Source organism: Engystomops pustulosus, chromosome 3 (assembly GCF_040894005.1).
Source record: "Engystomops pustulosus chromosome 3, aEngPut4.maternal, whole genome shotgun sequence".
NCBI classification, from domain to species: domain Eukaryota; kingdom Metazoa; phylum Chordata; class Amphibia; order Anura; family Leptodactylidae; genus Engystomops; species Engystomops pustulosus.
Window position 1 is genome coordinate 132,717,331 of NC_092413.1, and position 12,498 is coordinate 132,729,828.

A 12,498-nucleotide genomic window follows, 5' to 3' on the forward strand; every position below is an offset into this window, starting at 1 on the left:
TGTTCCCTTTTTTAAAAAAAAGGCCAGACCATTATACAAGCTCTTATACCTCTTGTGTCACCCCCTACATACACTTACAAAGACAGTAAGCTTTTGTAAGCAGGGTCCTCACTCCTATTGTTCCATTTGACTCTAATGTAATACTATATTTTTATATGTTCTCTATGAATAAATTATGATTATTATTATTGGTTCAGGAATTGCATCTGTAATTTGTAGGATTCTAGTTCTGGTTCTGTATATACAGTCATATAAAAAGTTTGAGCACCCCTATTAATCTTAATCATTTTTAGTTAGAAAAAATTGTTTTTTCTGCAACAGCTATTTCAGTTTGATATATCTAATAACTGATTTTTACTGACTTACTGGAGCACTAAATTGGTTTAGTAACCTCATTGAGCTTTGAACTTCATAGCCAGGTGTATCCAATCATGAGAAAAGGTATTTAAGGTGGCCACTTGCCTCCTATTTGAATTTCCTCTGAGGAGTGGCATCATGGGCTCCTCAAAACAACTCTCAAATGATCTGAAAACAAAGATTGTTCAACATAGTAAAGAAATGGAAGACCACATGGACAGTCCCTGTTAAGCCCAGAAGTGGCAGGTCAAGAAAAATATCAGAAAGGCAGAGAAGAAGAATGGTGACAACAGTCAAGGACAATCCACAGACCACATCCAAAGACCTGCAGAATCATCTTGCTGCAGATGGTGTCACTGTGCATCTGGCAACAATATAGCACACTTTGCACAAGGAGAAGCTGTATGGACAAGTGATGCAAAAGAAGTCGTTTCTGCAAGCACACCACAAACAGAGTCGCCTGAGGTATGCAAAAGCACATTTGGACAAGCCAGTTTCATTTTGGAAGTAGGTCCTGTGGACTGATGAAACAAAGATTGAGTTGTTCGATCATTCAAAAAGGCGTTATGCATGGCAGCCAAAAAACACAGCATTCCAAGAAAAACACCTGCTACCCACTGTAAAATTTGGTGGAGGTTCCATGATGCTTTGGGGCTGCGTGGCCAATGCTGGCACCGATAATCTTGTTAAAGTTGGGGGTCACATGGATTCCTCTCTGTATCAGCAGATTCTTGAGAATAATGTTGAAGAATCAGTGACGAAGTTGAAGTTACGCCGGGGATGGATATTTCAGAAAGACAATGATCCAAAACACCGCTCCAAATCTACCCAGGCATTCATGCAGAGGAACAATTATAATGTTCTGGAATGGCCATCCCAGTCCCCAGACTTGAATATCATTGAACATCTGTGGGATGATGTGAAGCGGGCTGTCCATGCTCGGCGACCATCAAACTTAACTGAACTGGAATTGTTTTGTAAAGAGGAATGGTCAAAAATACCTTCATCCAGGATCCAGGAACTCATTAAAAGCTACAGGAAGCGAATAGAGGCGGTTATTTTTGCAAAAGGAGGATCTACTAAATATTAATGTCACTTTTCTGTTGAGTTGCCCATACTTTTGCGCCTGTCAAATGTTGTTTTAATGCATATTGCACATTTTCTGTTTCTTTTTCTGTACAATAAACCTCATTTCAATTCTGAAATATTACTGTGTCCATCAGTTATTAGATATATCAAACTGAAATAGCTGTTGCAAAAACCCAAATTTTGATAACTAAAAATGAATAAGATTAATAGTGGTGCCCAAACTTTTTCATATGGTAAGGTTGGCTCTAGTACTGAACCTATGTAGCATGCTGGATTTGCTAGTCTATGTCCATAGTTAGCCTGTTTCTGGTACTATCTCTTTGTAGTAAGTTTGATTCTGGTATTGTATTTTTGTAATACGTTTGATTTTATTTCTGCAAGGCATGAGAAAAGTAGAAGTTTCCAGCGCACAACATGAAAATTTCAACACTTTGGCTTTTTGAGTCTTGCTTGCCCTTTTAGTGAAGAGTAGGTAGAGTAGTGGAGGGCTATGCGAGCCATGAAAAGTATGTCCTGTCTCAACAGATCCATTATAATCTGTGCCAGAAAACTATTTATTGCTGAAATCTGGATTTTAATTCTGATGCAAGTGATGCACCAGAATAATTAAAGGTCGGAACCTCTTCTTCAAATGTCTTGCAACAGCAGGTCACGTAGTTAGTAGGCTTCCATGTAGGTTTACTCACTTGCAAAACCTTCTCAATAGGATTAAATTCTGATTTGATTTAGTGAAACTTAGGTAAAGTAAGAAAATAATAATCCTAACAAGTATTGCTTTAGTTTTCTTTGGTTAAAAACATCACTGCTTAGAACATAATGTCTTGTTCCGTAACTACAATGCTTTGTGCAATTCAGTCATCCTCCTATACATACATATATTATTTCAATTGAAGACATATTACCATAGCAACAAAATACTAGAAAATTTGTAGCAGGTACCATCTACTATATCACACTTTTCCTTTTGAAAAAGCATTTTGCAGTTAAAATCTGAAGTAAATATGCAGTATCCCCGTAGGCACTCATTATAATGTTTATCATTTTTTCCAATGGTGCTTTTATATATATTTCTATGACAGTATGGCTTATCTTTGACTGTATCATTGTCATTTGAGCTTCTGTACTGTCCTCAAGAATTCAACACAAATAAAAAATACAGATTATATTATGTGATATACAGGTAACTAACCATTATTCCTGGTGGTCCAGGGGGTCCAGGTTGACCATCATTGCCTGGGTAACCAGGGTAACCTCTGTCTCCAGGTGCTCCATGTGGTCCAGCAGGTCCCATATCTCCCTTTTCTCCTGGTGAACCTGTTTTTCCTCTGGGACCTTGATCTCCAGGAATACCAGGATCACCCTTAAAATATATAGTATTTAGACAGCTGAGTCAGTACCTACAAACTTTTCATTGCCTTCATATATATTTGACACGGGGGAATCAAAGAAAAGATTTACATGAACAATTGACATATTTTAATGATACATTTAATTTGATGCATACTTTTTTTCATGTTATGTTCATGGAAAGCAGTGCAGTGTGATAAATTCATTGTGAACACAGTTTTATTTAAGTATCACAATAAAACAATGCTTCTATAAAATGTGTTGTAATAAGAACAATAGAGGAAACTGACCTTAACAGCCTCTTCCAGAAGAATTTTTCTGGTTGCTATAAATGATTAATCACTTTGCATGTATCTCATTGTAATTCAATAGAAGCCTAAAACTACACAATAGATACACATATGGCTAATAAATAGAGCTGTGTAGCGTCTAAGCTGCAAGCCTCAAAATGTTATTTATCTTGTGACAGAGTTTGTGCTGCAGTACATCTTGAACAGCGCTTTTCCTATAATTAGCTGTGGGAGCAACTGGTTTCCAGGATATTTACCGGACCAGTGTTGTTGCTGGCAGGTCTTACTGGGTTTTCAGAGATGACACTGCTATCAGCTAATAGGCTGCTTCAGTAGCATTCCCACATGAGGCTGCAGCATCCTTATTGACCAGCAGGATCCATATTCTTGGGTAAATATTTGCAGATTTATTTCTAAATGAAAGTCTGCAATTCCTACTCCAAATTTTGCATACATTATTGTATGTACAAGGAATATATCAAATAACTTAAAGTGTAGTTTTTACAGCACAAATGTAAATAGCTATGGATTCCATGGACATCTATAATAGGAAGAAGCTAGTCAAGACAATGAAAAAAGCAAAACATAAAAGTGGAAGATAATTGGATTCAATACCACCGGAATTTTTCAAACACATCAGAACACAATGGAGAATACATTGTAAGTCATAACAAATCCTTTATTACCGAGCATTGCTGCTCCTATGTGTGGCTGAATCAGCCTGTGTTGTCATTGGTGGCTGGGAATTTGGCTTAAACAAATTGCCAGAGCGATTTGCTATATGGTTAGGAAAGACAGTAATAGTTCTGTAGTTAATAAACCCATGTTTCTTTCAAATATACCAGTTTAAATGCTTGTCTATGGACTTATAGCATATTGTACATTTTGTAATGTAGACATAAGCCCAGAAAGAGGCAAACAGAAATATAAGAATTCATTTTACATTCAACTGTAAATAAACAAAAAGCACAGATCACCATTCAACATAAACGAGGACAATTGACTGGAGACCTTGAGGAGCCAGAGCATGAGGGAAAGGTTTTGGGACATGATTCGCCATCATGACAGTGTGACTAGTTAAATGTTTGTAATAGTGTTTCTATGATTGGCTTTGGGACATAGTGATGGCTGCTTGAATGGCCTGACAGGTTGTCTTTAAAGACATTACCTCACGTCTCCTTTACCAGAAGTCTAATATATATAATAGCACATGGATTGGCAGTTACTGTATATGCATAGCATTCAGTTATTACTTTCACAAGACACTTACAGTTGACATTTGTTTCCTGTATCTAACAGAGGAAAACCCCCTTTGTGTTTTTAATGTAAATGCCTATTTAAATTAATCTATTATAATATACGTGATAAGTATGTAACACCTGAAATATACTTGCCCCTGTGACTGGTGTCCCATTTTGTGCAGTCTAAAATGGCTATTGTGGCTTATACTTTTGCTTTTTAAAGTATGAATATTAGGTTTGTGTGTACGGGATTTTCCTTACTGTTGTATCCAGATGAAAACCTGATGTAAATCATCAAGGCTGCTTAGGATATGTCCCATACGTCAGAACTCTACCTGCATAGGAAATAATCACACCACTTCTGCATCATTGCTTTATTCTCTCAGCACTTATTGACATAGCCACTTAGAAAGCTTTCTATGGAAACCTGATCATTTACGTCAGCATCTTAAGCTGCAGTAGTGAAGAACTTATTTATCTTTAGAGTGTTTCCCCTGGATCCTAGAAGGAAGATTATAACATGGGAAACAACGTGTCTCATCTATTAATGAATCTGATGTAAAGGTCATATAATAAAGAGTTAAGATAATATGATATTTGAAAGGCATAGGCATTTCTGCACATAGGACATAGTAAGTAAATGGGAATATGGACATGTAAGCCTCCAATGTGTTTTACAGCAATTTTAAATGGGTTCATTTTTAGTTACTGCCAAAGAAATCTTTTCAGGAATGAACATAACATAAGAAAACCCTCACAAGTAAAGTTATGACTTATAAGTGACTGTTTCCTGTTCCTAAAGTCGTTAATTATCGGTGAAGCAATTGCAATGTTTTTTTATTCTACTTGGAAGGCACTTAAATGGCACACAAGCCTTTACTTTGAGACTTTGCGGTGTTTTATGTTCTGCACAGAACATTGTGCTCTTACCCTGGTGATCTATAGTTCATTCTGTCTTTATGGAATGTTACATTTGGTCAACAACTTTGTTATTGCTGAGCTTGGTTGAAAAAACGGTTTCATAGTTCTATATTTTGTCGGATTATACTTATGAATGGCCATCTGACTGCAAAATAACCATTCAGTTCAGATGTGAATAGACATTGCGGCATCAATATGATCAATATATAAACTAATGAAAATTACAATGGACAAAAGTGTATCAGATTTCTGTGTGATATAACACAAGTGATCTTGTGCACACTCATGGCTTAAAGATGAATCACTTCTTTATAATCATTGTACACATAAGTATACAATAATTATTATCAAGACTGTTCCCATGGTGTGCCAGTATTGACAGTCCACCTGCAAGTGCACAACGTGCCACATATACTAAGGGGCTCCAGCCTTTCAGTACATATGGAGCACAAGTATGCATCCGGATAAATTTTACGCCAAGTCCTGCCTAGGGTACAGTTCATGTACAAACTGAACCAGGATCCTGGGCAGGCTAATATAACTTGGACCTGTCACACCCATTTGGCATGATGTTGGTTTAAGGGGAGGGATGAATTAATAATTTCTCACCATGTGTGAGAAGTTGTGACTTTTTCGTGCTTTGTATACCAGAAAACTGGTGTACGAGGTACGATAATGCCCCACAGAATTATGTTTCAGGCCTCTCCTTTCTGCTCTGAGTAATGGCTGAAGTCCCTTCCTGAGTAAATACAACAGCTGTCAATCAAAGCAGAGGATGGGAACTTTGGAGATGCTTAAAGCAGGATGAGGAAGTGGCATTTTGTTATCAGCATTACAAAATGTATATTAAACCACATCACCCTTGCTGCTAACCGATGCTGCCAGCATTTCTGCATGGCCATATAGCTGCCATCAGACTCCCTTTGACGGTTTTCTACCAACGTCTAACACTACACAGTACATTTCACTAAATGTGCTGCAGATCTGATTAAACATCTAAATTTGGCAGAGCATCATAACATTTAATAATGAGGAGCACACTGCATATAGGTTTATATATTTAATCTCACCCTATGCTTTTTAAGAGGCTTTAAGCGAGAGGAGCAATACCTGTGGTTATCTCATTCCCTGGCAGAGACATGTAAGTCTGGATCCTATGATGAAGCAAAGAGTATTTATCGAGGAGAGCACTGTGTACAAAGGCTAGCAGAACCACAGCCACCAGGGATACACAAACACTGCTAATTACACATGCATCAGCGTGCTCAATGTCATGAATTAATGAGTCATGAATTGGAGCCCAGGGAGTCACTAAGCTTTCTAATTTGGAGCATCCATCTCTACCAGCTTCATTGTCAATAATGAAAGAAATCAGACAACTCAAACAACACTTCTATAGAAAAATGGAGCACAACAGAAATAAAACTTGAAAGCCCCCTTTAAAATTACACTAATTAAATAAAGCAGTTTCATATTCATTTACATTTGTAGCTACAGACAAACGGTCATCTAATGAGACCACATCTCCTGGAACTGAACATACAAATTATTCACAGCAGGCCTGCTCATCGCCCTATTTACTGAAATCTAACCTACTATGAATTTTGCATGAATTTATCTGGAATCAACTGTCCCATAAACATTTCAGTTAATATTGTATACAACTAGAGCGTGATAGAAATAGAGTAGAGTATATTATAGAGAGGCTGAAGACCGTTAATCATTCATATATACTCTTCCCTACATATTGCTACTAGATACAGTACATCAAAGACTTTGCCACTAATTCTAAATCTCAAATGTAAAACACTACTAAACATATGCCCAATTGAGATGCAAGATATTTAACTAAAATTACCTTTTTTATTGATAAATAAATTAAAAAAATATAAGTCAAGGCACCAAATGAATATTGGTGTTTCTGAGGATCAGACCGACCTACTCAATTCTTGCGCATTGCCAATACAGTAGAAGGAGGGGGTAGGATGTGAAACAACTGCTGCCTATTTGATCCTTAGAGGTTTTGGAGCAGCTAGTTAGATTTGAATAGGTAGCATAGTAGGCGCAAGTGGATAAAAAGTGCTTGTCACTAAATGATGCACCTCATTTGATTGGCGCCATGGTCATGATTAATTCGACGGCTATTTTATAAAATCCTTCCAATCCTTATTTCTCTGAAGACATTTGTGGGTATGCTATATGGTATGTATCTGCTTATTCATATAATTATAAACCCGGGGCAATAAAATGAAGTAAATTCACCATCTTTTCTAACAAACTTTTTTTTTCTCATTGTATTTAAATTTTTACATGGCCAAAGCCACCATTTTCAGTGTGTTCAGTTGACCATCTTACATGTACAGTATGGTCACTTAAGGTGTCTCCTATTCATATGTGTAGTGTAAGATGGCATAGAAGGTATATTAGTCTGTACAATACATGTGAATTGAAGCAGTTGGCTGTTCCTGAGCTGATGTGAATCAGGCTACAACACCCCCTTCCTCCTCTGTCCTCCTGTAAACTCGCCCCCAGGCTTAGCGGGAAGTGTGTGCAAAGGCCGTGTTTACAAGTGGACAGAGGAGGAAGGGGGTGTTGTAGTCAACTCACATCAACTCAGGAACACCTAGCTGACTCAATTCACAGGATTGCATTGCAGAATAGGGAGTTCATTTTATAATTCACAGGAGCTGCTGACTTATTTCAATATCATCATGCAAATCAACTCAGTACAGTAAATGAGGTAGGACTTTGGTTTGGGGGCATGATGTGCCTAACAGGTTCCCTTTAAAGACCTCCTTTTTCCCAAACTGTGTATATTTGCTACCAACATAGAAAATATACAAATATATAATATGCAAAACACCTGTGCTGATTAAAAGCAATAAAACTGATAGTATCACAGTGGTGGTACTAGAGATAGTTCAGGTCTAAGACCCCTTTTACACATGCCATGTGGGGTCGGATTTCTGGCCTCAAGTTTGCGTCTACATATATGTCTCCATAGGCGGCTATAGTGACACGATGGCACTTGTGTGGCACTGTACTACACTGTACACAGGGAAAAGATAGAGCATGCTTTACCTAACTCCGGCGCTGCTTCCTATAGAGAGGGGAGCGCACTGCTGTATGCTACAGTGTGCTGCTGCATGCTCCCCCCGTATGCACTGTACTATGTTCAATTGGTGCAATAGAAAGTCAAATTTGCACCACAACTACACCAAAGCAACACCATAGATAGATAAAAAAATAATGATATATCACCGCACTGTTCCTGTATTAGACCTAAGCTCCCATGAGTACTACTACTAGGTATATTTTCTAAAGTAACTAGAAACTAAAAAGTAATTAGAGCTAATTTTATTTTATGTCAATTGTGTCAATACTGTGCTAGAATCTCTGCTGGTTGTTGGTATTAGTGGAGAAAATCATTTTAAAAACTTACACGCTCTCCTTTTGGACCTCTGTCACCTGGCCGTCCTGGGGCTCCCTGACAAATAGAAAGAGTCATTTATTTAAAAGATTTTGGAGAAAAAAAAGGAAAATTGCAACAGAAATGTTATTGTTTGTTCACTGAAGTTATTACAAGCAATGAAATTAAACATGACTCACCGGTGAACCTGGTAATCCATCATTTCCGTTTCTTCCCTAGAAATGATATATGGAATTTTAGTTGTTGAATTGCATTGCATAGCCGCACATGAGTTTTAGATCATCAGTTCTCCTTCCTCATCAAGCTATGAAAAAGCGCACACTGTGTACCCAGTAAGGGTGATTATAGGGACTATTCATCAAAGTCTGCAAGTTGCAAAACTGATAGAAATCTTGTTCAACAAACAAAATAGAATTTATCAAAAAATGTATTTTTTTTCCCATGGAAATAATTCAGCAACTGTTACTTTATTTAGTAAACAGAAAAAGCTTACAGTTGAAAAAATGGATTGGATATAAAATGTTTCCTTTAGACTTTGGAAACTCCATTAAGTGTACTTCACTAAACGCTTGTTACCATGACAAAGTCCATTTTTTGCTGCTGTTTCAGAAGCATTTCCCAAATGTTTTTTTAGAAGTTCAAATATATATTACTAGATCTGTATTAGTAAAATGTTTTATTACATTGTATTTTTCCTTTCTATACAAAAGAGGTTGTCCCACTATAATTTAATGTCCCCTATTATAGAATAGGTAAGAGATTGCAATCATATGGCACGGGTGTCAGAGGTGGCATTCCGAGCCTTCTATGCAGGCATCCAGGGCCTGACCCCATCGAAGAGTTTGCTCAGCTGGGATTGCAGCAAGAGTGAGACAGTACAGAGAGGATTAGGCCCCTTCCACACTAGCGAGTGTGATGCGATGAACTCGCATCACACTCGCAACGCAAGCTGCCGGGAACGCACGGCCCGAACGCTGCACCGCGGGAGTGAACTGACATGCTGAGTTCACTCCCGCGGTGCAGCGTTCGGGCCGTGCGTTCCCGGCAGCTTGCGTTGCGAGTGTGATGCGAGTTCATCGCATCACACTCGCTAGTGTGGAAGGGGCCTTAGATTATTAATGGAGTCTCCTCCTTAAGGTCCCGGGATTCTAGGTGTTTGGAGGCCCCAGAGAGAAGCATCAATCAGAATTTGGATTCCTTTCCTGAGAGAAAATTTGCCTATTTTAGTATATTTGTGAATAAATGTTGCTCAATTTAAAATTAAATTAAAGGGGTTTTCCCATTTCAGCAAGTAATTGATTTTTTTTGAATAATGAAAAGTTACACAAATTTCCAATATACTTTCTGTATAAATATCTCACAGTTTTCTAGATCTCTGATCTCTGTGATTCTATAGGAAGCTTCATTGTTTATTTCCAGTGGATAGAAATCTGACCATGGTCACACAGGTGCACGGCTCGTTATACCACACAGCTCTGATTACCCTCTGTGATACTAACGAGCTATGCACCTGTGTGACCATGGTCAGATTTCTGTCCACTGGAATAAAACATAGAAGCTTTCTTTTGAAAGACAGCAAGCAGAGATCTAGAAAACCGTGAGGAATTCATACAAATTGTATCATTTTCCATCATACAAACAATAACAATAATTTGCCGAAGTGGGAATACCCCTTTAACTGAAACTGTAACAACATGCAGAATAGTTAGGCGAAAAAGGACTTATATGCCCTTTTTCTATATTTGTTCCAAAAATCTAGAAGTGATAGGGCTTTCAGACTCCATCCATTCCCAATAAAAATTCCTTCTTAGAAAGGTTGTAAATGGGAAATATACATAGAATAAATATAGTATAAAGCCTCCACTTGTTTAAAATTTAGGCAAAAGTTGAATAAATAATGTTTAATAACTGTAAATATAGGCTATCAAAGTTGTGGTTTAACATGTTACTGGGAAACATACTTACTGATATAAAGTTAAATAGTTATCATTTGCAAGTAAAATTGATGCATAACTGATCAATTATTGTTCACTGTATGTGAGCAATTCTTAGATACAATGGAGGACATAAAAGAATAATAAAAAAGGTATCCAAGACCCCCTAAGTTAATAAGAATGCTCGGGGTGGGAGTCTAGCACCAGTAAATCTGGTGGTAAATTTCCTTTCATTAAATAGTTTTCATTGTTCATACAAAATGGTCAAATGGGCAATGGTCTGTCAGTCTACACATATTGATGACCTATGTTGGTAGTTCCATGATTTGTTTGTGGGAGTGTGGCACCATGCCCCAGCTAATTTGCCTTTTCAAGGGCCTCTTCTGGCATCTGTAACACATCATCACAGTGGGTATTGGATGTGCTTAGCTCAGCACCCATTACCTAGCTCTTAAGATCTACACTTACACTTTCAAATTTTTTTTATTTTTATTTTTCATCATAGTCCCCTTTTAGAAAGATACACTTCTCCCAACGTTCCTGCCATTTTTTTGACCTCTCCAAAAAATAGGATTTTTCAAACTCTCCAAAATATGCCTCTGTCTCAGCGATGACTTCCTCGTTTGACAACTCCATGCAAAAACTCCTTCGGATGTCGCTTAAATTGCTCCAAACACTGCTTCGAAGTTAACAGCCACATTTGCTAGTTGTCCATTGTGAGCAATCACGGCACCCATCGGGCCATCAATTTTTTCATCGCCATCATGTAAAATATTAATTGCCGTTCCAGTCGATACACGTATGGCCTCTGCTACTTCACGCACTTTCGTTTGTCGATCAGCGAGTATCATGTCGTGTATCATGATTTCCTCGGTTACCACGTCTGCCGGGCGTCCTGGTCACTCCTCATCAAAAAGGATGCTCGCCAAGATTTAAATTCGTTGAACCAATATCTAACTGTGGTCATAGATGGCAAAGTGTCCCCATAAAGAGAATGCAACTTTTCTCCTTGCATTTTTTCCCATCCAAAAACAAAAAGCGAATTACTGAATGATACTGCTATTTTTCCATCTTAACGAGAATCGTGAAACACGTCTTACTCAAATGGCTGCCAAATCCATACTAACCTATCAATCAGTCTGCAATTTGTTTTGCCGTCGTTTGATAGATGGCAGCACATGATGATAACACCAACTTCCCCTCTGTCGTCAAACACGGGTAGTTATTGACCCGCCCTTGTTTGTGTCCAGTTTGTTATAGGCACATGCAGATCATCTCCTGATGTTTGACAGAGGAAGTGCAGGTTTGGGAATTTCAAGCATGTTTTGATTTATATCAATTCTTTTCATACATGTATATGTTATTTCTTTGTTTCAAAACAGCTTGCCTTTATTTGTAAAGCTCCAATTAACATACATAAGAAAAGCTGTATTCTAATCCTTTTTTGTTTTAAAGCTTTTGACAGTTCTCTTTTCATTGAAACATTGCACTCCCTGGATACTGCCACAGAGACGCTTCTTGGATCGTTTACAGTGTGGTTTAGTGTTTTCTTTTGTTGGCCTAAATACTTGCTTCCTCGTCCATGGAGATAATCTCAGGCTCCATATTATCTTCTTTGCTTCCCTTGCAGACTGTCTCCAGGAGACTCCATGTGTTCATTTAGATTATTTGTATAGAGACCAGTAGACACCTTTAATTGCTTTCACTACATAAAACATCCCTCCACAAGATCAGTAACTACGTATGATTTCTCCTGGCAAGGATGATACTTAACTGCTTGAAATCAAAGCGAACTTCCAATCCTTTGGTATAAAACACAATTCCTAACATTATGGTCTCTGTCAGTGAATCAGAGGTAACTGCAGTGGTACTTTGATACCATACTATAT

The 12,498-nt window shown here is 37.9% G+C and overlaps 1 protein-coding gene across 4 annotated transcripts in view; it reads right to left on the reverse strand.

Moving 5' to 3' along the window:
* COL19A1 (collagen type XIX alpha 1 chain) overlaps window positions 1-12,498 on the reverse strand; it is a 553,058-nt gene that overhangs the window by 45,326 nt on the left and 495,234 nt on the right. For all 4 annotated transcript variants that reach the window (XM_072142184.1, XM_072142183.1, XM_072142182.1 and 1 more), the window contains 3 exons: window positions 8,855-8,890; window positions 8,688-8,732; window positions 2,636-2,806 (listed from right to left, as the gene is read on the reverse strand). In XM_072142184.1, coding sequence (XP_071998285.1) covers window positions 2,636-2,806; window positions 8,688-8,732; window positions 8,855-8,890 — 252 coding nt within the window. The remainder of the gene's footprint in view (window positions 1-2,635; window positions 2,807-8,687; window positions 8,733-8,854; window positions 8,891-12,498) is intronic.